At 36.0% G+C, this 27744-nt stretch overlaps 4 protein-coding genes across 6 annotated transcripts; all 4 read left to right on the plus strand.

Annotated features, from left to right (window-relative positions):
- Positions 1 to 4818: 4818 nt before the first annotated feature.
- LOC133688784 (uncharacterized) lies at positions 4819 to 7850 on the plus strand. Its single transcript, XM_062108398.1, has 2 exons — positions 4819 to 5695; positions 6800 to 7850. The coding sequence occupies exons 1-2, from the start codon at positions 4934 to 4936 to the stop codon at positions 7553 to 7555; spliced, it is 1518 nt and encodes a 505-aa protein (XP_061964382.1). The 5' UTR covers positions 4819 to 4933; the 3' UTR covers positions 7556 to 7850.
- Positions 7851 to 12705: 4855 nt separating this feature from the next.
- Positions 12706 to 14830, plus strand: LOC133689306 (glucan endo-1,3-beta-glucosidase 5-like). 2 transcript variants are annotated; one of them, XM_062109117.1, is made up of 2 exons: positions 12706 to 13317; positions 13584 to 14830. In XM_062109117.1, exons 1-2 carry the CDS (start codon positions 12941 to 12943, stop codon positions 14755 to 14757), a joined length of 1551 nt encoding a protein of 516 aa, XP_061965101.1. In that variant the 5' UTR covers positions 12706 to 12940; the 3' UTR covers positions 14758 to 14830. The 2 variants fall into 2 exon arrangements, with proteins under 2 accessions (XP_061965101.1, XP_061965102.1); XM_062109118.1 differs by having other exon boundaries at positions 13194 to 13317; positions 13595 to 14830.
- An 863-nt stretch (positions 14831 to 15693) lies between these two features.
- LOC133689332 (DDB1- and CUL4-associated factor homolog 1) lies at positions 15694 to 25514 on the plus strand. Of its 2 annotated transcripts, XM_062109153.1 has the most exons (14): positions 15694 to 16237; positions 17211 to 17292; positions 17485 to 17601; positions 17686 to 17864; positions 18055 to 18853; positions 18946 to 19043; positions 19130 to 19553; positions 19659 to 20261; positions 20336 to 20521; positions 20666 to 21172; positions 21550 to 21660; positions 22580 to 22698; positions 22774 to 24370; positions 24680 to 25514. In XM_062109153.1, the coding sequence occupies exons 1-14, from the start codon at positions 15942 to 15944 to the stop codon at positions 25385 to 25387; spliced, it is 5826 nt and encodes a 1941-aa protein (XP_061965137.1). In that variant the 5' UTR covers positions 15694 to 15941; the 3' UTR covers positions 25388 to 25514. The 2 variants fall into 2 exon arrangements, with proteins under 2 accessions (XP_061965137.1, XP_061965138.1); XM_062109154.1 differs by lacking the exons at positions 17211 to 17292; positions 17485 to 17601; positions 17686 to 17864 and having other exon boundaries at positions 18235 to 18853.
- A 567-nt stretch (positions 25515 to 26081) lies between these two features.
- On the plus strand, positions 26082 to 27460 carry LOC133689333 (acetylglutamate kinase, chloroplastic-like). The gene has a single exon (XM_062109155.1). It carries the CDS (start codon positions 26294 to 26296, stop codon positions 27344 to 27346), a length of 1053 nt encoding a protein of 350 aa, XP_061965139.1. The 5' UTR covers positions 26082 to 26293; the 3' UTR covers positions 27347 to 27460.
- The last annotated feature ends 284 nt before the right edge of the window (positions 27461 to 27744 follow it).

A 27744-nucleotide genomic window follows, 5' to 3' on the forward strand; every position in this document is an offset into this window, starting at 1 on the left:
TTAGATTTGTTCAATCAAATTACGAAATTGTAATTTCATCCATCCACTATCAAGAAAAGACTTCATGGAGCAAATATAAAAATATTGAAAAAAACATAGCGTTATCAATTCAAAAAACTAGATTTTTCAATTGAAATACATTAATTTTTTATCCAAAAACCAAGAAACTAGTTTTTTGAGCTCTCTAAATTTATACTAAGTTTAAAAAATATATTTGAGAAATTCTTTTTTTCTTAAAGTTTTTGTATTTGACTTTCTTGCAAACATGATTCTTTTGAGTCTAGAATTCCTTGCCTACCTTACTAGCCTTTTCTGCCCTTAAAAACCATAACCATTATCTGCAAATTTTAATTTCCTTTTCTTTTTTGAGCAAGCTACTACACATTTAGCAGTTTAATCTGACTTTTTCATTGTATAATTGTGCTTTTTAGATTGCCAAATATATTTTTTGTTGACCATGTTTTTCATCCAAAACATTTTCTAACGACAAGACTTTAATGTTGTGGCAAATAAAGGTTGTGTTGGTTTGATATAAGAAATGTGAGGCCATTAAATGTAAAGAAAGTTTCTTGATTTTTTGTTTCAAGTTGACTTTACTATTCATATTGTCATGATACCCAAAATGTTTATAATGAAGGGAGTTTTAGAATTTGATGGATCGAGTAAAATGATGGCAGATCAAATGAATTAATCTTTTTATTCTATCCATTTCAAGATTTTGCTTTCTTTTTTTTGCTTTACGAGATCACAAGGTTCACTGATTCATTTCACAAAAGACTTTTTGTCAAAGAACATCTTTACTATATGTTTCCTTTAATCTGAGTTTCAAGACAAATAAATCACTATAATGCTTTAAGTGTGAAATTTACAAGAACACAACAAGAGTCTTGGGTTGTCAACGCTGCCATTATAGCCTTTTTTCACACTTACAATGGCTTAGTTGTTTGATATATTTTTTTACCGTTTCATTTAACACCTAGTACTACAAGTCTAATAGGTTCTGCATTTTCCCCAACAATTACATTTACCACATCAATTGATCACATGATGGCTAACACTTCATTTTTCAATACACTTGGCGGGAAGCTGGACTACAAATTGCTCATATCGACACCATAACTCTTTAATAAAGCACCAATTATTTAAAGTTGTTGTTTCTTTACTGGTTTGCCCAACGTCTTTGAAACTTTGCCTCTTTTATTTGAGCAGGCCTTTTGTCCTTAGACGAGCTTGTCATCAGTGATGTTGATTTACTGTCGTAGTTGCATTTGATTCATTGCCAACATTGCACTTGCTTTCTTTACATTAACAAAGCATGGGATACATATCTAAGTATATAAAGTTAAAAGAGTTTAATGTTTCACTGTGCATTTTGCATAGTGAAATTACTATTTCACCCCCGACGAACATAAATAACTTGCTTTGCTATGAGGGTAGTTCGGTAATTTTGTAATTATGGATCTAAAATGCTTTTATTGTGGTTTCCAACAGTGTTTTCATGGAAAATATATGGAAATATCACATGATCTCACGAGTTAATGAACAAAAAATAGTCATCATTTTTTTCCTTATGGACATGTGTCCTCCTCCACCACATCTCTTTTTTTTTCACTTTTTTGCTCTTAGGTTTTTCAAATCCATGATTTTTTGTGAACAAAAATGGTAGAGAAAAAAGGAAATAGGGAAGGTAAAATAGACATGGGATGAAGGAGAGGAGGAAGACTCGCTAAACAAGGAAAAGGTGCAAAGAGGAGGCCTTGCTTTTGCATCACTAGTTAGGGAGATGACGGTGTTGATAATGTTCATTTTGCATGTTTTTTGTAACCCAAACCAAAAAAAAGGGATAGAGGCACCGAATCGACAAAAAAAAATAGAAAAAAAGCTACGTTTGAGAAGAGAATGGAGCAAAGAAAGAGTTTGCTCTCACATCACCAATGTAGGGGATGGTGGTGTTATTGGTGATGCTTCTATGATGGGGATGAGTCTGTGGAATGAATTTGGTGTAAAAATATAGAGAATTTAAATGATTTTGGTGTTCAACAATTGTTTTTGTCTGGAACCATGACTACTTTCTTTTTAATGTTGAATTTAATGTGTTTGTAAAAAAATACTAAACCAGTAATGTTCTTTTTACTACAAAAGCAACTATAGCTCTATCATCTTTTGGCTTAAGGTGGGAATCAATTTTTTATCTAGACTATAATTTATCTAATACTGGGAGACCCTTATCACATAATTTATTGTGAAATTCTTGCCTTTTTTTTTCACCTGTGTTTAGTTTGACAATTTATTTTCTTTATTTCTCTTTGCAGGATTTTCCACTATTTTCACTTACAATAGAAAAGTTGATTGTCTTGCTCTGTTTGTGTTTTTTGCCTTATCAACCATCGTTGTTGGATTTGTCAATTTTGGTTACTCATCTTTTCCATTTGATTCTCAAATGAGCTGGGGTTTGTTTGCAATACCTTTGTAAAAAGTTATCTTATTGTGGTTTTTTTCATTATTTTTTCTTTTTTAGATATTTTTCTTACCATTTTCTTCGCAGGTTACTTAATGTTTGAACTTATTGCATTAATGCAAGAACTTGATAAGGTGTAGAAATGAATTTGATTCCAGGTTTGCAAAGCTTTGAAGGTTTTATATGAATCTTTTAAACAATATAAGTATCTCATTATAAAATGTTGACCTTACTGCATCAATGCAAGAACTTGAAAGGGTGTAGAAATGAATTTTGATTCTAGGTTTGCAAAGCTCTTAAGGTTTTATAGAAATCTTTTAGACAAGATAGGTATCTCATTATAAAATGATTGGAATGTGAATAATTTCACCGACAATAGAATGATATGAGCTAAAGCATAGAAAACAAAAGAATGTACTACACTTGGAGTTCTTGGTATGCATGAAAATAAACGTATGATGTTGATTTGACTAAGAACATTTTAATTTACAAGTAATTAGATTATATGAAATTGGATCGAAAAAAACTCACTTCCCCTTGGTGTTGTTGATATTCTTAAAAATAAGTTATATTCACAAGAAACTATTAGGTTAATTAATCTCTCCCAAAACCATCCAACTTAACATGGAAGTAGTAATTTCCAACTAATATTTATGTGTCTTCTCAACACAAGATTCATCAATAATACATGTTTTGGTGAACCACCATTCTAACTCTCTGTATTTGGTTAAAGAGAAAGGTTTTTTTTGGTTGAATTTTGATAAATTTAGAGTAAAATGAACAACTTTTCATTGAAGATAGTGATGGAAATGTGATGAAAATGATGAGAGCATTTCATTATTCATGGATTTGTCTTTCTTATCTTGACATGAGAGTTGTATATATTATTAAGATGCTTAAATAAGATTTCAAGCAAATTGTTATGGAATGGAAGTGCCCAAGTTTTTGTAATTAAGCAAATTATTATTTGTAATTAAGTATGCATGCTCAGTCAACTATTGCTCCATGTTTACAAAAGAGTTATAGGTTCTTCAACCAATATTGGTGGAAATCAAATAATAGATCAATATTTGTATTGAACATTGTATTACTCAAACATATTCAATATTATTCTTTATATGAGTGAATCTACTTTTAACGTCCTGTCATCTTTAAAGATTTTAGCCTTAAAGTGGTATATGAAAGGTTTAGAAGAAATATGTGGTGATTGTTGAAATTTGTCATATAAATTTACTGTGATAGTGCTCAATATCTTTATAGTAAATGAAGGTTTAATGTAGCCTAAAATTTTCTTGATTTCAACTAGATGAACCTTATATCCCTCTCAGAACTAGAAAAAAAGATGGCAAAAAAAGCAAAGCATGTTTAACTGAGAACAACCTCCCATACCATAATAAATGTATATTTATTGTTGTTGAGAAGTTTGTTTTGCCATGGGAAGTGATACTCTTAGAGTGGTTCCTTTCTAGGTATATATATAAAAACTTCAAATAATAGCTTTATAGTCCTAAATTCAAGTGTTTTTTTATATTTAATTTGTTTTTTTATATCCAATAGGATCTCAGAGTGTTGATATAATTATGTATATGATGTTGGTGAACCATTTGTACCTAGAAGTTGACCCAGTACTAAACCTTGATCATGTTAAGCACATTAATTTAAAAAAATATTTAACATTCATTAAACTTTGTTTATTATTTACTTTGTTCTTGAATAAGATAATAAAAATCTTTTTGTAATATTAACAACCTCCTGTTTTGTTTTTATCCATTGTAATCATTTAAAAAAAAATTAATTTAGTTGTTTTACTTTTATGACATATTTTTGTCATATAATTAGATAAAACATATGGTTTTTAAAAAAACTAAGTTATTAAGTTCATTTGGATCCATTAACCGAGTGATAAGTTGACAAGTTGGTCCGGATCGGCTCAATGTGTTATTTTTTTAATATAAATTTTTTTTTAATTTTTTTAAATTAAAATTATATTTATACTGGTCATCTAGACTATATTTGATATACCAAATTAATCGAGTCATATTAAAACAAATTTCACAATTTAGTTTGAAATCTTGTTTGGAAATGATTCAGTTTATAAGATTTTAAGGAAGGTTAATTAGTTGAGACAAGTTTTGATTAAAATTTTTACTACTGTTTAAAAATACTTTAAAAATGTATGAATTGTTTTTACATTAAAAGATTTTTTTTATCTGAGTGCAGGCCAATTTAGTAATATATAAATTGCATTAATAATAGATGTGGGCCCGAGCTAAGAACTTGAGGAGCTTACAGCTAACAAACTACTTTCAAACAAAGCCCATCAGTAAATGGACCAAAATAACAACAGTTGGGTCCATCCTTATTATCTTTCTTCAACATGTTCCTTGTAATCGATCTTCCTTTGCTGCTTCCAAATTCCACCCCCTCAAATCAACAAATACAGTCCAAACGCTCGCTCACCGTCTGCTTGTCATAATGCCCAGAAGGACAAGAAACTCAAATAAACTCTCCTCCTCCTCTTCCTCAGCCACCACCCTGAAACCACCCCATAATTCCAGTGCCCGCAAGCCAGACTTTCACAACAATGGCCTTTCCCCGCAAAAACATAATCCCGCTGAAAAAAGATCCCTAGTTTGCGGCATTCCCCGTTCCGGGTCCACTAAATTTCCAATCTCTCGTTACGATAGGGTCCGTGAGGTTTCGACTCCTAGGAGATCCTTAAGGCTTTCTTTGTTGCAGGGCCCAAATGCAAATCAACTTGTCAGCAACAAGATTAGCGATTGCAAGTCCGATGATAGGAGGGTTTTGTCTTCGAATGAAGTAAAAGGTGAAGTGGAAATGAAAAAGGTTTCGACTCGTAGGAGATCTTTAAGGCTTTCTTTGTTGCAGGGCACAAATGCAAATCAACTTGTCAGCAACAAGACTAGTGATTGCAAGTCTGATGATACGAGGGTTTGGTCTTCGAATGAAGTAAAAGGTGAAGTGGAAATGAAAACCAGTAACAGGAGTTGTGTTATTACTTTTGGATTTAAAGCAGCCAAAGCAAGAGTGAGTGCCATTGATGTCTGTGAAACAAATGAACAAGAAATTAATAATAACAACAGGAAGAGAAAGAGAACAGACGAAGCTAATATAAGGGCTGTTCACGAGTGGACAAAGGAGCAAGAAATGGTTTTGCAAAGAGCTTATTTTACCACCAAGCCTACCCCTCATTTCTGGAAGAAGGTTTCTAAGCTGGTAATAAAATTTTATCCTTTTCTATTTTCTGCTTCTGTTCATATTTTTGCACCCCTTCCTTTACTTTGCTGTGCCTCCTTAGAAACACAAGTTCAACTCCAAGATGGGAACTTTCAGATTGGATAGTAATATTTTGTACAACAAAAGTTAAAATTTTGATTTTGGGATGGATGTGTCTTAGGCATTGCCTGTCATTTATTTATTTATTTATTCATTTTCTTAACCTGAAATCTAAGCTGGAATTCTACCTATATTTTTATTTTGATTTCCTTTTCATTTATATTTTTTACAACCAACAATGAATGATGTTCACTTCTTCACCTAGAATGTCAACTATTTCAAGTTACCAACATAAATTATATGCTTATTGTTAATCAAAAGGCAATTCTTCAATGAGTTATGATTTTTGCTGACATGATGTTGTGGTCTGGGAGCTCTGTCCCTTTTAACGCTCCTTTTCTTCTATGCATTGTCATGTGTGCCCGGGCCCGTTCAAATATTTTTTTGTCACTAGCCTGGTAACTTGGGGTTTTTGAAAACGGTAGCATAAAAACAGAATTGCAAAATTTTTTTCTTGAAGGAACTCTTGCATCTTCAGTTCAAATTCCTGTTATTTTAGGTAGTGAGTGTAGTTTGCACGCTTCAATTACAATAGCTTTTGGATGATATGCTGATGGCATGCCAATAGAACTATATAGAACTCCGTTCCCACAAACAATGCCGCACGCCTGCGCACTCCTTTCTAGTTTTTGTATTTTTCTCTTTCCTTTTGGCAACATCCTGGACCCCTATGAAACCTTTTGCGGTGGGCAGCCTCTGCTATTACCCATTATGCTTGCATTTATCAGCTCTCCAGCATCAACAATTATGTTTTGCATTTTATCAGCAGGCAAAACATGCCCTGCAGCAATGCATGGACACTTTTGGTAGTTGTTACTACAGCTTAATTGTGTGCTTCTATTCCCAATGCCAAAGGATAGTCTTCTCTTATATTGATTGGGAGTGCTAATTAGTGCCCTTTTATATTTACAGACAGTTTCTTTCTAGCTTGAAAGAGCACCAATTGTGAGCTTTATACTAACATGTGCATGAAATCAACTGCAGGTTCCTGGAAAGTCTGCACAGGATTGTTTTGAGAAAGTAAACTCTGATCATATGACTCCACCTCAAGCTTTGCGGCGATCAAGGGCTAAGAGAATAAACTCATCACCTCTTGAAAGCTCTTCGCTCTCTGCTAGCAAGATACTTCATCCGTCTGGCCCAAAGAGTAAACGATTGAGATGTGAGCAGAAGGATCAACTCGCACATAAAAATGTTAGAGAGTTATTGCAAAATCAGAATCGAATGGACCGAGATTATGAAGCAGACTTTTTCTCCATTTTTGAACCTGACATGAATCCATCTACTCAAGATTCTCAGCTGGCTGTTAAAATTTCCACCCCCGAGCACTCAAAAGTAAAACAGGGTTTTCTTCACAAGTTCCATGAGAAATCTTCTTCTGGCCATAAAAAGCCCCTTTCAAGATTGAGTTCATGTGGGATAAATATTGTTAGTCCCCCAGTACTGAAGCAGGTGAAAAACAGGGCTTTACATGAAAAATATATTGACCAATTACACTGCAGGGAAGCTAAGAGAAAGGCAGCATATGCACGGGCAGGAAAATCAGCGGGAAAAAAGAACAGGGGGGAGATCAATGTTCAGAAAATAGATGTGGTTAGAGCTGCAAAAAATTCCCTGGTTTCTGATGTACAAGATGCTCTTAATCACATCCATGATCTACAAGCTAATGCCAGCAGCTCTTCTGATTTTGATGATGATGGTGTTGGCAGTGATGATGATGGAGGTGAAAGTGGACTATGAGGTAATTGTTTTACTTTGTTGGTCTTTGTGTTTGATGGTGAAGATGGAAAAATCCCACCAAAACGAAACACACTAACTCCGATGAATTATGACTTCCGTATTCAACAGTTTAGCAATGCTAGTTGGAGCTGCCTTGTAAAAGTGTACTAATTCTTTGGTCCTGTACAGTAGAATAATCTTAGGTTACTCTTGTAGATTTCTTTTTTTTTTTCCTTCTTTTTTATTTCGAAGAAATTGTCAGTCATGCTTCCAGATGCTCATTCTTTTCTAATGTAGAAGTATGCCATTAATTCTAGGATTGTTATGCTTTGGATTGGATTAGTAGCAGTAATAACCAGAGGTCTAACCAGAGTTGATTTAAAAAATAAATAAATAAAAGGATGATGAATTCACTGTTACCTAAATAGATTGCATTGTGGATGGGAATAATGAATTTATTATCTTATCCTTACAAAAAAAAAAGGGTACGCCAATAGTTGAGGGTAAGATCGTTTTTGTAATGGGATCATTTTGGTATTTTGAAATTGATAAGGGACGAGACATAATTTTTTTTTTCAGTTAAATTACATTAATGCTTTTAGAAGAGAATTTGTTTGTTTGTCATAGAGGGGCTTTTTTTATATTTTTGTTTTAATATGCCTAGTTAAATTATCATATTACCCTTGAAATTAAGAAAAATATTAACAAACAATGGGGGTTTATTTTGTTTTTCATTTTTGTAAGTAGTTAAAAGATATCTTACCCTTTGAGCTTATTTTTTTAAGCGGTCAAAGAGTATTTTAGTTATTTCATAATTGATTTTTTGTTGTTTTTAGGGTGGAGTAGTCTAGTTTTTTTTAATAAAAAAAAATTATTAACGCGTGCTTAACATATGTTAGTCGCTTTACGGTCTTTGAACAACGTATGTTGTTGATTCCAACGATCAAAAGGTCATTCCAGGATAGATGCAACATCATCTCGACATCTTTTCCATGAATATGTGGTCCGTGCACTAATAAAAACTCTGGTTTGTCGCCGATAATATTTTTTTTCCTTGATTTCCTTTTCTTTCTTGGTGTTTGCGCCCTACAACTTGATTTTTCAAGTTAGCCCTTGAACTTCCTTTTCTTTTTGATTTAGTCCTTGTTCTTTTTGTTATAATTTTTTTTGAAATAATTAAATTTGATTTTTTTTTTATTTCATCCTTATTTATTTTTTGCTTTGTCAAATTTAGTCATCGTTTTTTTAATTGCTATTTTTTGTAATCTAAGATAATTTTTAGAGTGTTTTTTTTATTTCACCCTCCGTAATTTTTTTTCCTAATAGATTTCATCCTTATTTTTTTTATTGTTGTTTTTTTAGCTTTGCAATATTTTCAAAATTGGTATTTTTTTTTACCTGATTTAATTCTTCAACATTTATTTGATTTAGATTTTAGCTTTTTGACTAAACCCGTGTTTAAGATTTCACAGGGTTGCAAGCTTTAGAAATTAACCTGGGTTCATGAGGTTTGCCTAGGATTGCTTTGGTTTTTTTTTTTAAGCTGATATTTTTCAACTTCATCTTTTGATATTTATTTAATTAGAGAATGAACTATGTTTTTTTCAAGTTTTCTATGACCTTGCTTTTATTATTATTATTTTATTTTATTAAGTTACTTCATGTCTTTTTATTTGTTACTTTTTGTTAAATTTATTTTTTTAAAAAATAAATTTTATTATTGAATAAATAGAATTGATTTATTGAATATAGGTGAATGATCATTTTGTTTTGTTTTGTTCGATTTGCTTTTCTTGCATGTTGGTTTAACAATCCATGCGACCTTTATATGTCATCATCCAGGATTTTGTAGTCAGATTTGAACCGTCTTAACAAGCTCTTTTTGTGATAGACAATGTCTATAATAGAGTGATGATAAGTCTCCAATAATTTTTTTTCTTTTCATTATGGGTATAATATTGATGACTCACTTGTTTTAGTTAATTGTTGTCAAATGTTTTTTTTTATGATTTATCTGCTATCATTGCCTATAGTTTAATAAGAATATTAAACTACTTGATCATATTGGATCTAGTTGAGTTAATGACTATCGAGTATCAAGCTTTTCTTGCTTCTTTTAAAAAAATTATCATTGTTTAAGCATCTCTTATGCGTGCTAAATTTTTTTTAACCGGCTTGCAGCATAACGCGAATCACCAATTTAGTTATAAGCTAATGCAAAAGATTGCAATAGAATAGATATATAAGTTCCCGGGCTATATTAACTAAAAAGACAAAATGCGTGGGCTAAACACTATTGAGCTGGTACTGTTCACACACTCACAAAACACTGTGGATATATTATGCATTTTCAACAATTTATTTTGGCCCTCAAAGTTTTATTTTGGGTGATTTAATTCTAATTGAAGTTCAATTGCTTTTAATTTCTTAAGTGATAATGGAATTGAAAAGAAAGGGACTTAAATGAAAAGGGCACCAAACATGAGTGACCTGCTATAAAGCTTTTGAAAAATACATTAAGTCCTTAAAATTTAAAAATAACATACACTAGACAATATAGATCCCTTTAGATTTCAAAAAAATCAATTTTTGTATAAAAGTTTATTTACGTTATTGTATATTTTCTGATTAGACAGAGAAGACACAGAGGGGTTGCCAAATTTCTAGTAATGAGAGAGGTTGTCGTTTAAGCCATTTTCAATCATTAAAATGGATTTTTTTGGTGTACATGAGTTTCATGAGATGAGAGGGATATGATGGTGGATGTTTAGAACTTTAATGTTGTCTGAAAAAACAAATAGAAGTCAAGAAAGATAAATCTAACTCGATTTGATTTCGTGTTTCTTGATACTTTTTAAGTATTTTGAGTTGATGTATTGGTTTATGGTTGTTTCAAATGTATTAATGAGGTGTTTTTGGATTGAAATAATTTAAAAATTGGACTTTTTGGACAAAAGATGCATTGCCTCAATTTTGCGACCACCACTAGGTGGTCGAAATTTGTGTTACGTCATCTATCTTGGTAGATAATATGTCGTCAGCGTATATTTTTTTTTTAAAAAAAGGTAAACGACAGGTTATTTGCCATTTTAAAATATATATATAATATGCTCAAGCACGACCCTGGGCTCGGAAGCCCACCCACATGCTTGGGCTTTACCATGCAATGGCCCATGCATGTTGGGCCATAAGCCTGGTAGCTTAGGCTGTGTTTTGGCTCTCTTTTAGGGTTTTTTTGAAGGTTAAATATAAATTTTTTTTAAAAAAAGATTATTGAATCTAGTTGAGTTAAACTACAATGTCTGAGCTATTTTTTCTTTCTAATATTGCTTTTTTTAATTGATATATTTTTTGTAATGTCTTTTTTCTTAAATAATTTTTAAATTTATGTTTCAATTAATATTTTTCATTTGTGATTTTTTTCTCCTTATTTAATTTTTTTTAATAGAAATTTTTTTTATGGTGTTGTGTGTATTTGGTTTTTGAAAGATTATTGTGATTTATTTATATTTTTTTGATCTTTTATATAAATGAATTTTATTTTTTTAAAAAAATTAATTTTAGATAATATTTCTAACATGTACGGCCTTGTATAATATTCTTTTATCTTTTATTTTATTTAATTAATTTAATACGTGTCTATTTCTATTATTGTTTTATTGAATAAAAATCTAATTTTAGTAAACAAATTCAGCAAGCACAACCGGATAAATATTCCGTTATGCGAGATTATATATTTTAATCTATATTTGTCTCTTGATTTTTTCAATATTTTTAGTTATCGTTAATGATTTTTTTAGTTATCACTAATGATTTTTTTCCTCGTTTACTAACATACATAATTCTGAATTTATTTAATTACATATATGCATGGACTTTTCTATTTATACAATTTCTTTACATATAAAAACACATAAAAAATATCAGTACATGTATTTGTTTTCTTAGGAAAAAAAATATCTTTCACGTGGTGGAGCGCGGGTGAAGTAGCCATTGAATTCTAAATTGTGTAAAGAAAGATGATATGGGTTATATAAAATAATAAAAAAAATGATGAGGGCACCACGGATAATAATAAATGCAGCTAAGTTACAAGATTATTTAATATGTAGTGGAAAGATTTTGGATTTTCTACTGTTCTTCAAATTCCAAATTGTAAAATTTGAAGGAGAGAAAATGAGGTCTTCATCAGAGAACCTTTATACTCTCTTTCGTGCATATCCATCCCATCATTTCAAAGAAAAATAAATTGAGAATTTAAGTAAAGTTTTCTTCTTATATTCCTTGAAAATGATATTTGATTCTTTGATGTCGAAACGTGAGACTCTCTTAGACAAGTGGCTGGCAGTTTGACTAATAACGCTGACAGCTGTTATGGCTGTAGCTGTTGTTATAAGAAATAATTTATAAGTTTAGTAAACATAACATGGTAAATATCTATTCTTTCAAGATTAAATATCTTGATTTATATGTATTTTTTAATTTTTCAAGTTTTATTTTTATGTATTATTAACAATTTTTTATTTAATTATTCACCTAAATAGTTCTTGATTTATTTAATTAAATTTTTTTATTTAAATTGAGATTTCTCAAACTACAGGAACATGTAAAGAGAACCTTACAGTTTTATCTATAAAAAATAAAAATATCTGCATGTAACGTGACTGAGAAGGTTGGAAAGCTTATTAGCCCGGGCGGTACTCGATGGATCATTCTATTCATACGATAGATTGAAATTTAGCAGATAACAAGGCCGGAACGGGCCATTAGTCAATTTCATAATTAAATTGGAATACATAGGGACAGGGCACCCAACCCTAATTGATTTAAATCCATAATTCCTCGATCAATTGGACGTACAAAAACATGTTCATCAATGTCCACGAACATCGTCTTGCAAGCACTCACCAAAGTTGTTATTCTTACTTTAAGTCTGGGTCTGCTGGGAAGTGTGATGCAATTGGTTAATCAGCACACTGAATTTCACTTTAAAACCTTTAATTAAAAAAGAAAACCTGTAACTTTTTCTTAAACCTGTTTTTTTGAGACCCGAAACACATTCTTCATCTCTCCATTGATTGGTGAAAAATGAAAGAACATTCTTTCCTCCTCATCACGATCCTTATTGCTATATTATGCATTATCATGTAAGCATATGCTATATCTTAAGCATGCACTATACTCTCTTTTTTATTCCCTTGTAATCTCCATCTTCGTCAGCTAGCTTGCTACCTGCTGTTTTGTTGCTCTTGAACCGTCTTTAATTTTCTAGCTGGTTTATTGTATCCAGACCAAACCAAACCAAACCAAACCATAGTAGTTAACTGTAATAACTGTTTTAGAATCCAGAGATAGTTTCATGATCTTGTCTTAATTTCTCAAGTATACAGATATATGTAAAACACTATGGGGGGTTTGATCAAAGGAGTGGTGTCTACAAGGCAAAGGCAACAACCCCTTGTTGTAACCCTGCGCTGCTTATCTATCCTTCAATTGCTGGTGGATTCCGTGAGTGGAATTGGAGTCAACTGGGGAACTCAGGCAACGCATCCTTTGCCGCCTTCCACTGTGGTTAAAATGCTCAGGGACAACGGTTTTCAGAAGGTCAAGCTATTTGATGCTGATTCAGCAACTCTAAATGCTCTCGCTAATTCTGGGATTCAAGTCATGGTGGGTATTCCCAATGATATGCTTTATAATCTGGCCAATAGTGAGCAAGCTGCTGACACCTGGGTGGCCAAGAATGTCTCTTCTCATATCTCTTCTGGTGGTGCAGACATCAGGTAATCCATCAATCCCTTTCCTTGTATCTTTTTCCATTGACATGGATTGATTTGCTTTGCCGATCATTAATTGTAGTTCATGTATTTGACTTGAATTACACAAGCCAAGAGTGTGTCTGGTAAGAAGAAACAAATTAAGGATCATGACTAGGATTATACTATATGAGCTTGCTCTGCTTTTATGGTGTTTAGATGTTCCGCTATATATAGAGCTTGTGTTGTGTTGGGGGGGATTTATTCACCAGTAATTTTGAGTTATTTACAAGGTACGTTGCAGTTGGAAATGAGCCATTCTTGTCATCCTACAATGGAAGCTTTCTGGGAACAACTCTTCCTGCTCTTCGGAATATCCAATCAGCTTTAACAAAAGCCGGACTAAGCACTCGGGTGAAAGTCACCGTTCCCCTCAATGCTGATGTGTATGAGAGTCCAACAAATCTTCCATCCGATGGTGACTTCCGTTCAGACATCCATGATCTCATGCTATCGATTGTCAAGTTCTTGAGCGACAATGGGGCTCCATTCACTGTCAATATCTATCCATTTATAAGCCTTTACAGTGATCCTAATTTCCCCCTTGGCTTTGCATTCTTTGGCAACAAGTCATTTCCCTTGAACGATGGTGGGACAATTTACGACAACGTGTTTGATGCGAACCATGACACCCTTATATGGGCTTTGCAGAAGAATGGTTATGGAAGCTTGCCCGTTGTCATTGGGGAAATTGGGTGGCCTACCGACGGAGACAAAAACGCAAACTTGAACTACGCACAGCAGTTCAACCAAGGGTTTATGGATAGTGTCATTTCCAACAAGGGAACCCCACTGCGTCCTGGTTATGTGGATGCCTATTTATTTAGTCTCATAGACGAAGATGCCAAAAGCATTCAGCCTGGTAATTTTGAGCGCCACTGGGGATTGTTTTACTTGGATGGACAGCCTAAGTATGCAGTTAGCCTGGTGACGGCGAATTCAAAGGGTCTGGTACCGGCAAGGGATGTACATTATTTAGCCAGACAATGGTGTATTATGTCTCCATCAGCAAGCCTTGATGATCCGCAGGTGGGACCGAGTGTGAGCTATGCTTGTGCTAACGCGGACTGTACTAGTCTAGGGTATGGAACTTCTTGTGAAAATCTGGATGCGCGGGGCAACATCTCCTATGCACTTAACAGTTACTACCAGCAGAATAATCAACTTGAAAGTGCTTGTAAGTTCCCAAATAACCTTTCAGTTGTTATAAACAATGACCCCTCTACTGGGACCTGCAAATTCAGGATCATGATTCAAGGTCAAGCAGTCATCTCTGGCGCGGGAGGTGGAAAGGGATTTTCAAGGTCTAGTTTGGCAGTGTTCATCTTGGTGTTTTTTCCCCTGTATTTTTGTGATTTTCTGGGTTTAAAGCTTAAGGTGTATGGTCTAGGGTTTTGTGATTTTTAAGGACTCACTGCGTTGGATTGATTACTTGTATTTCCTTGACATGTAAAGAGGATAATTCGAGCATTTTTAAGCAGCAGTAGTGGATGAGATGAAAGGAATGGTTGAAACTATACATGGCACTCAAGAATATTATTCAAGGATCTTGGTTAATCAAATTTCAATTGTTTTAGAACAACACTTAAAGTGGTATTTTAAACCTTAAAATAAAATCTGGTAAAACATAACTGTACTTTCATAATTAAAAAAATAATTATAGTAAAAGTATGTTTTTCTATATAATTACACCATAATTATGAAATTTAACCTATATTGAAAATACAAAATGAATTCGAGTCTGATAATAAAATTTCTCCTTATTTAACACTTCAATCCTTTTTTTTAGAATTTCTTCTCCTTATTTTATATTTCGATACTCTTTTGTTCCTTTACTTAACAAATCTTAAGAAATTAATTATTAATTCTGACATTGAGAGTTGCAATTAAAAAAAAATTGAAGATAAAATTTTAAAAAACTTTGTGTTGCCGTGAGCTGTTTTAGTATATTTTATAATAATATAATATAATGTATCGTAATTGTAATTATAAGATGGTAGGATTTAAAAATAATTAAATAATTTAGTGTTTGTTTGATATTATGGTAGTTATTATAATTATAGTTTGAAAAAAATATATTTAATAAAAATCATAATCGGTAAGTTTTTTTTTTAATTAAGATTTCAATTTGAGATTTTTTAATGAATTCCATATGATATATATTGATTAACTAAATATAGAAACGCAATCCAAAAAAAAAACGGAACCTTAATTAAATTTTGTTAATTTAATTAAAATAGAAGAAAGGCCCGATAACTATTAGCATAGAACATCAGGCTCTCAAAAAAAGGCCCATTAAGGTCTTAGGAAAAGCGGGTCGGGCTTAAATAGGGTTAGAGCAAAAACGGGTGGGATTCATCGGGAAGTTTCCGCTCCTCTGCACAACACACACGTAACAGAAAGACTGTGTGTGTAATTTAGAAAAACCCACTCCGCCCGCAACCAGCCAGCCAGAGCTGCTAAAAATTATTAGTATTTAGTGTCATCAGCTGCTTCCTTTCTTTTCCCCCAAGCCTAAACCTAAACCTAAACCTAAACCATTCCTCTATTTCTTTCTTTTTAGGGTTTCATTCATTGAATTCAGATAGACGATGGAGGGATCAAATTCTTTGGACGATTCTCCATCGAGGCAAGCCCAAGCCCAAACCCAAACTCATAGCGGAGGAGGAGGCGGAGGAGATGCTCCTTCTAATCCGTCGCAACCGCAACCACAATCACAATCACAATCGCAGAGAGAAGGAGAGGAAGTAGATGAAACGAAGAAGGAAGAAGATGAATTAATCGAGAAAGCGCAGAAATGGATTGATAAAATCACTTCTTCTCCTGATAATCCTAACCCTACTCTTCTCCACGCTCTTTCCTCTCTTCTCGAAACTCAAGAGTCACTGTATGCATACCCCCCCTTTCCCTATTCATTTTTTTATTACATATTTTTGTTTTTATTTTCATCTCTAACTAATACTTATTTATTTCCTTGCACTTGAAAACAATGCACAGAAAGCTTATCACTTCCTAATATTTGCTGCCTGTATAGTATACCTCACACTGTATGCTAATAGGAGGAATTATTGATTTCAGGGGGTAGTGTAGATTTCTAGTTAGTTTGGTTTTTATCCCGGAATGTAATTTTGATTCTTTTTCGTCTATTAGGATAACGTCATTATAGTCTTATATTGGCACTATCATCCTTTATTCAGTTCTGGGCTTGATATTTTAATTTGAAATGCATATGGTATTCGAAAACATGAAAGATGTGCACAAATTATTGTATATGATTTTAGATAGCATTTTCGTGTCGATTGCTGTCAGTTCAAATACAGTATCTGCAGTAGCATAACCAAATGAGGGTTCCCAATAAATGGTCATATGAATCTTGTAGTTTCTTGCCATTGTTTCCTCTACAGCTGCTAATATCTTTTAGGTTGAAAACCTGGTGGTGGTAACATATAACAGGGAAACTCTTATTCAAGTGGTCATATTTTCATGACAGTAAGGATGGATCGTTATGATCAGAAAATATGGTTACGTTACATCTGACAACATTACTAACACACTATCCACTTTTACAGCAGTCTGTGATTAGTGTCTTCTGGGACTCTCAAAAACATCAAAGTATTTAAGGAAAATCTTAAAGTGGAAGAATGGGTTGGGATATACATTACAAAAAAAAATAATGGTGTGAGCCTGTTATTTTGCACATTGACTGTCTGTTGACTTTGAAGTATAGGTCTTGTGTTCAAATCTTATCTTTGCATATCTCCACCTCTGATTCTAGAATGCCTCTGTCAATTTCTTAATAGATTTGAAGATTTTGCTAACTATCTTTTTTCTGAAATTAATTTTTTTTTCCATGCATGTAGGTACATGGCGGAGAATGGTAACTCTTCTTTCAACAATAGTCGTGCTTCTCATAATATTGGACGGCTTGGGAGTTTAGTTCGGGTAACAAATTTTGCTTTCTCTTTTTAATGTGAATTTCATATCCAACTGTTTGTATTCTTTGTGCGTAACAACTTAAATTTTTTGTGTATCTTTAAGTGGCACATTTGCATGCATGTAACTTTGAGTTTTATTGTGTTGTTGGACATGTTCATTATTCAAATTCTTAAAGAATTTCCCTATCTTCCACTTCAGGATAATGATGAATTCTTTGAGTTGATTTCTTCGAGGTTTCTGTCTGAAACTAGATACTCAACCTCCATCCAGGCAGCTGCTGCGAGGCTTCTTATGACCTGTTCTCTAACTTGGATTGTACGTTCACATCTCTTTATTTTCTAATCATTCTGATGTTTAAGTTTATCATATTTGGTGTGACGAGTTGTCAATGGTTCACAGTATCCTCATGTTTTTGAAGACCCTGTTATGGAGAACATAAAAGCCTGGGTGATGGACGAAGCTACCAGATTTCCCAGTGAAGATCGAAACTGGAAGCATGATATGGAGAGAAAGGAGGGTTCAGATTCTGAAATGTTGAAAACCTATTCTACTGGACTTTTAGCTGTAGGTTTGGCAAGGTATGCATTTGCAGAAGAATAATTTTTTCCCATACTCATATGACATTTACATGCTCAATTTGTTTGAAATTGTATTTTTCCTTTATATATATATAGTTTCTTACTGTAAAGTGGTGGCATTGTCTTTGGTCCTGTTAATTCATGTCTTTATCTTTGTATCTGATTTTTTCTTTTCTTTTGCTGAGCTCAGTGGTGGTCAAATAGTTGAAGATGTGTTGACATCTGGATTATCAGCAAAACTTATGCGCTATCTTCGTATTCGTGTCCTTGGGGAGGCAAGTGCAAGCCAAAAAGATGCTAGTTATTTAATAGAGGGCAAGAATGCTTCTTCTGCAACTTGTATAAGAGGTAGAGAAGAAGGTAGGTGCAGGGTGCGGCAGCTTCCAGAGGCAACCCTTGAAAATAATATCAGGGCTGCAGATGAGAGATCTTTAGCTGATTTAGATGAAAGATCTTTAGAATCTGTTGGAGAAGATAATGATGACATAGATGCTGATGGTGGGGAGAGACGGCATGGTCGAGACCTTCGTGATGTAAAAACAAAGTTTGCGGAACTTGATGAAAGTGGAAGAGATGACTTGTTGAGACGCAGGCCTTCCCGTGGATGGACAAGACACAGAGGGAGGGGGAGGGTTAATGAAACAGCACTTGAGAATGAACAGGTTTCAACATCTCCAGATTCTGGTAGTCGATCAGGACCAGGACGGAGTGCTAGAGATAGGAATTCAAAGAATCTTTCAGATGTGAAGAAAGGACCAGATACAAGAAAGTTCCAGGGAAATATGCATTCAGATGGTTTGGCTGTGGAAAGAGACGATAATGATGATTGCTTTCAGGGTTGCAGGATCGGAACCAAAGACATTTCTGATCTGGTGAAGAAAGCAGTTCAAGCTGCTGAAGCGGAAGCTAGAGGAGCAAATGCACCTGCAGGTGCCATCAAAGCTGCTGGTGACGCTGCTGCTGAAGATGTGAAGAGTGCTGCTTTAGAGGTGAGCAAACTATCTTATCTTTTTTATTCATTATTTTACTGGCTTCATGTAAAGTTTGAAACCTTCATAACTTAAATTAATTTTATACACAGGAGTTTAAATCAAGCAACAGTGAAGAAGCTGCAGTTTTGGCTGCTTCCCGAGCTGCAAGTACTGTTATTGATGCTGCCAATGCAATTGAAGTTTCTAGGTTTGTGTTTCATTTTTGTTGGTTTTATCTTCGGAAAATAGATTTTCTTATTAATGCAACTGCTGATACATGTGGGCTGGTGTTAGGAACTCTGGTGGTACCAATGATGATTCAATGAATCTTGGTGGTGTGGAACCAGAAGTAAATGAGGATGCTGAAGAATATTTTATTCCTGACCTTGAATCCCTTGCTCAATTGAGGGAAAAATACTGCATCCAGTGCCTTGAGATATTAGGTGAGTACGTTGAAGTTCTTGGGCCTGTTCTGCATGAAAAGGGGGTAGATGTGTGTCTTGCATTATTACAGCGCAGCTATAAACACAAGGGATCATCTACGGCTGTGACACTCTTACCTGATGTGATGAAACTTATCTGTGCTTTGGCTGCTCATCGGAAATTTGCTGCATTATTTGTGGATCGAAGTGGCATGCAGAAATTGCTTTCAATCCCAAGGGTTGACGAGACATTCTTTGGTCTTTCTTCATGCTTGTTTACTATAGGTTCTCTACAGGTAATTTTTGTGTGTGTTAAAAGTCTGATTTTGCGTGTAGCTGTATCAGCTTATGTTTCATGTTGCATTTCCAATTATACCTGACCTTTTAGAATGTTGTTGCAGGGGATCATGGAACGTGTATGTGCACTCCCCTCAGATGTTGTTCACCAGGTGGTTGAGTTGGCCATTCAACTCCTTGAATGCCCACAAGATCAAGCCAGGAAAAATGCGGCCTTATTTTTTGGTGCTGCATTTGTGTTCAGAGCCGTTATTGATGCTTTTGATGCCCAGGATGGTTTACATAAGTTATTGACTCTTTTAAATGATGCTGCCTCAGTTAGATCTGGTGTTAATTCAGGTGCCTTAAATCTGTCCAACTCAACAGCTCTTCGTAATGATCGTTCCTCAGCGGAAGTACTGACATCATCAGAAAAGCAGATAGCTTATCACACCTGTGTTGCTTTGCGACAGTATTTCAGAGCTCATCTTCTTTTGCTGGTGGATTCCATTCGTCCCAATAAAAACAATCGAAATGTGGCTAGAAATGTTCCAAGTGTTAGGGCTGCATATAAGCCGCTCGACATTAGTAATGAGGCGATGGATGCAGTGTTTCTGCAGTTGCAAAAGGATCGAAAGCTAGGTTCTGCATTTGTTAGAACCCGTTTTCCTGCAGTAGACAAGTTCTTGGGCTTTAATGGGCATGTTACCATGCTGGAATTGTGTCAGGTTAGTGTAATAATTTCCCTTGTTTCTGCTGCCTGCACATCCCTACTAATATCTATTCTGGCTCATGTTTGTAGGCCCCTCCTATTGTTGAGCGATATTTGCATGACTTACTTCAGTATGCATTTGGTGTTCTGCATATCGTTACACTGGTAAACGACAGCCGCAAGATGATTGTAAATGCCACATTAAGCAATAATCGTGTTGGTATTGCCATAATCTTAGACGCAGCAAACATTTCCAGTAATTATGTGGACCCTGAGGTAAGTAGATATTTTTGCAGCCATTTTCTTTGTTTGTACACTACTGTTATTGCTGCTACCACGGCCATCATTGACCTTTTTTCCTGATTGACTTTGTAGCAAATTCTTTAGTAGTTTGCATTTTCATCAATTCTATATTTGCAGATCATACAGCCAGCATTAAATGTGCTAATCAATCTTGTTTGCCCGCCTCCTTCAATAAGCAATAAACCACCTCTAATTGCACCAGGCCAGCAATCTGTTTCCGGTCAATCCTCAAACCCTGTTCAGATGCCTGGCCAGACTGAGCAGAGGAATGGGGAATCGAGTGCTGTTGATCGAAGCATTGCAGTAGGTTCTGCTTCTCGATCTGCCAGTAGCACTTCACAAACACCTGTTCCTACAGCAGCTTCAGGATTGGTTGGAGATCGGAGAATATATTTAGGAACTGGTGCAGGTTGTGCTGGCCTTGCTGCTCAAATGGAACAAGTATATCGTCAAGCAAGGGATGCAGTGCGTGCTAACAATGGTATAAAGGTTCTTCTCCATCTCCTCCAACCACGTGTTTATTCACCTCCTGCTGCTCTTGACTGTATCCGAGCTCTTGCATGCCGAGTTCTGCTTGGTTTGGCCAGAGATGATACAATTGCCCACATATTGACTAAACTTCAGGTAAAAAATTGTTATTATGTAGTGGTATAGTTTTTTGATCTTGAACTTTTTTTTTTTTAATCTTGAACATATATAAGGTTACTTGATCGTCTCTTTTTTTGGTTGTTTGGTGGACACAAGTTGTAGGTTCTGTTTTCTTTGGGACTATACTTAATTAGGTGTAGTTATGTCCCCTTTTCTGATGAAGATATAGACATATACTCGGTCCAGCTTATTATCATCTTATCATGTTTCAATCTTGGAACAATTTTGCTTTCTTTTATACTCTGCTCCTTTGCAGATTTTGTTTTCATTTTGGACAAGTAAACATCATTATAAAATATTAGGGCAATTCAAAATTTAATGATTTTTGTGACAAAGTCATTGTGGTCTTTTAGGTTGGGAAAAAGTTGTCAGAGCTAATTCGTGATTTAGGCAGCCATACACTTGGAACAGAACAAGGCAGGTGGCAAGCTGAACTTGCCCAGATGGCAATTGAGCTAATTGCGGTAAGCATCTTTACATCTCTGTGCTCATACTACATTGAAAAAATTGTCTTTACTTTCATGTCAATACTCCTATATGTATAATTTGACACATGCATCTCTTCTACCTATTGCGACTGTCTCATCCTTCAAGGCATAGGGACATGAAATCTCTGGTGCATGGGGAATTGAACCTTTAGCTGTATACTAAAATAGAATCCGAATGATGGTTATTAAAATGTGTGCTAAGTAGGTAACATGTTCTGATTTTTAAATTTCTTGTTGTGTTTAACCAATTCCTTTTCCCACTAATAGCGGCACAAAACAAAATCCAACAAAAAATATAGTTAAGTTATAAATGCCAGATCAAAATCCAAAATCATGCCAGACAATTTGCACTTCAAGTCATTTATTTAGTGAAGTTCCAACCTAATCAGCTGATTACGATCATGCATTATTTTTATGCAAGAAAAATGCTCAAAAGGCTAATTTAGTTACTGCAGCATGGAGTGCCGAGGGCCCCAGGCAGGTGCATGGTAATGGTTGATATTCTTTCCTTTTTGCTTGAACCTTCATCCAGAGAAAAATGTTTTTTCGGTGGATTCCAATGAACCACCTCAATTATTTTGCCACCCACTTGTGTATCTCTTGTCAATAGTCCATGCCATGTCTTCTCCTCTAGAAGCACAAACTGTTAAATTTGTACCTTGTTTTATGCTGTAATTTTCTTGTTCCATACATGACAATTTCTTACTTTTGTTATTACTGCTATCAACAAATAAAAAAATATTTATTATCCGGAATAATAATGTGCTTTAGTAACTGTAACTATTAGATATTCCTTTCTGGTGGTGGAAAATTTCAAGTAAAACTGTGTTTTTGTTGTCATGTTAGTTTATTGAAATTAGTGATCCATATGATCAACCATTGACTTGTGTTGCAGATTGTAACAAATTCAGGACGTGCTAGTACATTAGCAGCAACTGATGCAGCTACCCCTGCTTTGAAGCGCATAGAAAGAGCTGCAATAGCAGCTGCCACTCCTATCACGTATCATTCCAGGTATATTTAAGAAATCTTAATACAGTAGTTATATGATTCAATAATCACCCACTTCTGACCCCTTCTTTACTTCAGGGAACTTTTGCTCCTTATACATGAACACCTCCAGGCATCTGGTTTGGCTTCTGCAGCTGCTATGCTGCTGAAAGAGGCACAGTTGACACCTCTACCATCACTTGCAGCTGCATCATCTCTTTCACACCAAGCTTCCACACAAGAAACCCCTTCAATACAAATCCATTGGCCCTCTGGTCGAACCCCTAGTGGATTTCTATATGACAAACTAAAAGCAACTGGATGCAGTGACAATTCCAGCTTGAAATGTGAGGCAACAGTGTCTTCAAAGAAGAAGTCACTTGTTTTCTCACCAACTTTTGGTTCGCAGTCCCGAAATCAGTCACAATTCATAGATTCTGAACAACTGCCATTAAAGAAGGTCTTGAGTAGTTTAAAACAATCTACTGCATCTCCAAACCCTTTAGAAGCCCCGCCAGAATCCTTACAGAAAAGCAATCCTGAGACAGAGTCCATTTGTAAGACTCCAATTTTGTTGCCAATGAAACGAAAACTATCAGACCTTAAGGATTTTGGGTTGGCATCATCTGGGAAGCGAATCAACACTGGTGAGCACGGGCTTAGATCTCCAGGTTGTCTGACACCCAATACCGCACGTAAGATGGGTTCACTTATTGATGCTGTTGGATTTTCTACACCTGCTTCAGGTTTGAGGGATATACATGGTCGATCAACACCGAGCACTCTGGCAGATTATGCTGATGACAACCAATATGGCAGCTACATGCAATCTGGGCCTCTAAATGATAACCAGTCCAGCAACTCAGAGCGGTTAACTCTAGACTCTCTTGTTGTTCAATATTTGAAGCACCAGCATCGCCAGTGCCCAGCTCCTATCACCACTCTTCCACCACTCTCTCTTTTACACCCTCATGTTTGTCCTGAACCAAAAAGGAGCCTGGATGCCCCATCAAATGTAACTGCTAGACTTGGTACACGTGAGTTCAGAAGTATATATGGCGGGGTTCATGGGAATCGCAGGGATCGACAATTTGTATACAGCAGATTCAGGCCATGGAGAACTTGCAGGGATGATGCTGGTGCCCTGTTGACGTGCATTACTTTTCTTGGTGATTCCTCTCACATTGCAGTTGGCAGTCATGCTGGAGAGCTTAAGATTTTCGACTCTAATAGCAACAATGTACTAGAGAGCTGCACAAGCCACCAGTCTCCTTTAACACTTGTTCAGTCATATGTTTGTGGTGAAACCCAACTGGTGCTCTCTTCAAGTTCCCAGGATGTGCGTTTATGGGATGCCTCTTCAATCTCAGGTGGGCCAATTCATTCACTCGACGGCTGCAAGGCTGCTACTTTTAGCAACTCTGGTAATGTTTTTGCGGCCCTAACAACAGAGCAGGCCCGGAGAGAGATTATGCTTTATGATGTACAGACCTGTCATGTGGAATCAACCCTTTCAGATACAGTTTCAAGTTCTACAGGTCGGGGACATGTTTATTCCCTTGTACACTTTAGTCCTTCAGATACTATGCTGCTTTGGAATGGGGTCTTATGGGATAGGCGGCAATCTGGTCCTGTCCATCGTTTTGACCAGTTTACAGATTATGGTGGCGGTGGCTTTCATCCTGCTGGGAATGAGGTATGCAAAATGTTGGTGTTTTTGCTAGGTAGACCGCATTGATTTTTGGTGTTTGAAGTCATTTTAATCCCTTCCTTCCAAAGATTTACCTCAGGAAAAAATCTTTTTCCATGAACAGAAGAATATAGGAGCTTGATAGATTTGAGGATCTTTCATAGATGCAGATAATTGGTTTGTGTGTGATTAAATGCTAAATGCATTACTTTTGTTCCATATGGATCACTCTCTCAGATGTCTGGAAGGTTGTAGATTTCTCTATCCAAATTTTTTGTTGCTATTCTTTTGTTAATAGTTATCTCTTCTAAACAGGTGATTATAAACTCTGAGGTCTGGGATCTCCGGAAATTCAGGCTCTTTCGAAGTGTACCTTCATTAGACCAAACAGTAATAACATTTAATGCTCGTGGGGATGTTATTTATGCAATCCTGAGGAGAAATCTTGATGATGTAATGTCAGCAGTTCATACCCGTCGTGTGAAGCATCCCTTATTTGCTGCTTTCCGCACAGTAGATTCCATCAATTATTCTGAAATTGCGACCACACCAGTGGACCGTTGTGTCCTTGATTTTGCAACAGAGGCAACTGATTCATTTGCTGGGCTGATTACAATGGATGACCAGGAAGAGATGTTTTCATCAGCCAGAGTCTATGAGATTGGTCGAAGAAGGCCAACTGATGACGACTCTGATCCTGATGATGCAGAGAGTGAGGAAGATGAGGATGATGATGATGAAGATGATGGTGATTTGGATCCCATACTTGGTCCAGGCCTGGATGGGGATGGTGATAGTGACGCTGATGATATGAGCAATGACGATGATGACGATGATAGTGTGAGTGACCTTGATGACGATGACGATGACGGGGACTCTATGATGGATGATGTAGACTTTGGTGGAGGAACTGGGATCTTGGAGATTGTGACCGATGGAGATGAGGATGATGATGATAGTCAGTTGCTTGAATCTTACAGCAGCGGCGATGACGACGATTTTGTAGGCAATGGTTTCTATTGAATGTTTCAACATTATCAAAATCTTCAAATTGATATTTAAAGTAGTGTAGATCATGTAATTAATGGACAATAGCTGGGTTCATTTTTTTGGCTCAACGTGAGATAAAAGAAGGCTGCATTTAAGTTCATTTTAGATTTGCCCTACTCTCTTCTTTTGCCGGTGCGCACCATAAAGAAATCAAGACCGCAGGTGCAATATTTGTAGACGATGAAGATGGGTATAGGAAGACATGATTCATGAACCGCTCATGGTGGCCCCCCAAAGCCACTCTATCTGAAACTAAAATGCATTAGACAAGGTTTCTAGCCCAGCGGCAGAGGCAAGGTTTTCTTATCTTTGTCACGTGGGTTCGAGTTTTAAAGTGCATGTCTATTATCCCCGCGGTGTTTTACTTGTTTACTGGGCTTGCAGGATGTTCAGTAGATCCGAGGATTAGTTGTGGTGCGTGTAAGCTGGTTCGAACATCCCGAGTAACCCAAAAAAAAAAAAAAGCATTAGACAAGGTAACATTGAACACGTCTCTTCCTGTTTTAACATTCACTTCACGGTATGCTTTCTCGTCTTGTGTTGTGCTGTTTTGTCTAAATAATATTTTATTATTATTTTTCAAAAATCACTCCAAAGAATATCAAAACTATTTAGCAGTAGTGTTTGCAATGCAATTCCAAAATAAAAATAAAAGTAGCTGTGATGTTAAGAAAGGGCAAGGGAGTGACAGTGACCATAATGCAATCAATCAAATTGAACGTCCCTTGTTGTCCTGTCCTATGTAAAATATAAATAAGACGGAGCGGACCAAAACCCCCATTCGCTCACAAACTTCGCAGCCTCCCTCCCCCCTCCCTCCCTCCCTCCCTCGAGCTTACCTGACCTGCAGGGCTAGGTGGCCAATACAACAAGAAGAGGATGAAGATGGCCAAAGCCTTGAATTTATCACCATCACCCTCAACATCCACTCTTTCCCTCTCTTCTTCTTCAAAATACTCTAATCTCCTCAAAACCCCAACTACCCTTTCCTTCCCTTTCTCCCACCACTCCCACTCTCTCACCATCAAATCCTCCGCCGCCGCCGCCGCCGCCGCCACCATCCCAACTCCCACCACTTCTGCCAACCAATTCCGAGTAGATATACTATCAGAATCCCTACCTTACATCCAGAAATTCAGGGGCAAAACCATTGTCGTCAAATACGGCGGCGCTGCCATGAAACAACCTGAACTCAAAGCCTCTGTTGTAAGCGACCTTGTCCTCCTCTCTTGTGTTGGTCTCCGCCCTGTTTTAGTCCACGGTGGTGGCCCAGAAATCAACCACTGGCTAAAACTCCTCAACATTGAGCCTCTCTTCCATGAGGGTCTCCGCGTTACTGATGCCAAGACTATGGAGATTGTTTCTATGGTATTGGTGGGTAAGGTTAATAAAGACCTTGTTTCTTTGATCAATAAGGCTGGTGCCACCGCGGTTGGCCTTTCTGGGATGGATGGCCGCCTTCTTATGGCCAAACCAACTTCCAAATCTGCCCAGTTGGGGTTTGTTGGCGAGGTTGCACGCGTAGACCCCACTATTTTGCAGCCTCTTGTTAATAATGGGCATATACCAGTGATTGCATCCGTGGCGGCGGATGAGTTGGGCCAGTCTTATAACATCAATGCTGACACTGTGGCAGGGGAGGTGGCGGCTGCATTGGGGGCCGAGAAGCTGATATTGTTGACGGATGTGGCCGGGATACTTGAAAACAAGGATGATCCAGGGAGTTTGCTGAAGGAGATTGATATAAAGGGAGTGAAGAAATTGATTGATGAGAAGAAAGTGGCTGGTGGGATGATACCGAAAGTGAATTGTTGTGTGGCATCACTTAGTCAAGGTGTTAGAACTGCTAGTATTATTGATGGAAGAGTACAACATTCTTTGCTTCATGAGATTATGTCTGAAGAAGGCATTGGTACTATGATTACTGGCTAGTTTATTTAACTGTTTTTGTTCTTGCTTGCTTGATTACGGAAGAACAATAACTAAATTTTAAAGCTCTGTACTTTTTGATACTGCTTAATTCAAGCAAGCAAAGCCTTTCGTTGATTTTTACTGTTTTTAGTGGACGGATTTCTATTAAATTTATTTGTGTTTGTCAATGATGATTGATTGATTTGATGACTCCAGCAATTAGCAATCTTGAGTAGTTGATTAAACTTAGAGTCAAGCCAAGGCACATAACTGGATGACTTGCTAGGGTTATTGTCTGCAAAATGACTTGTTCACTTCTGTAAATTCAAATCCATTGCTCTGGTGACTTTGAAGGCCATTCAAAAGGTACCTGTTTGATGTTGAACCATCTGCTTGAATGACCAAGTCTGTGTCTCCAA

Source organism: Populus nigra, chromosome 3 (genome assembly GCF_951802175.1).
Source record: "Populus nigra chromosome 3, ddPopNigr1.1, whole genome shotgun sequence".
Classification (NCBI taxonomy): Eukaryota; Viridiplantae; Streptophyta; class Magnoliopsida; order Malpighiales; family Salicaceae; genus Populus; species Populus nigra.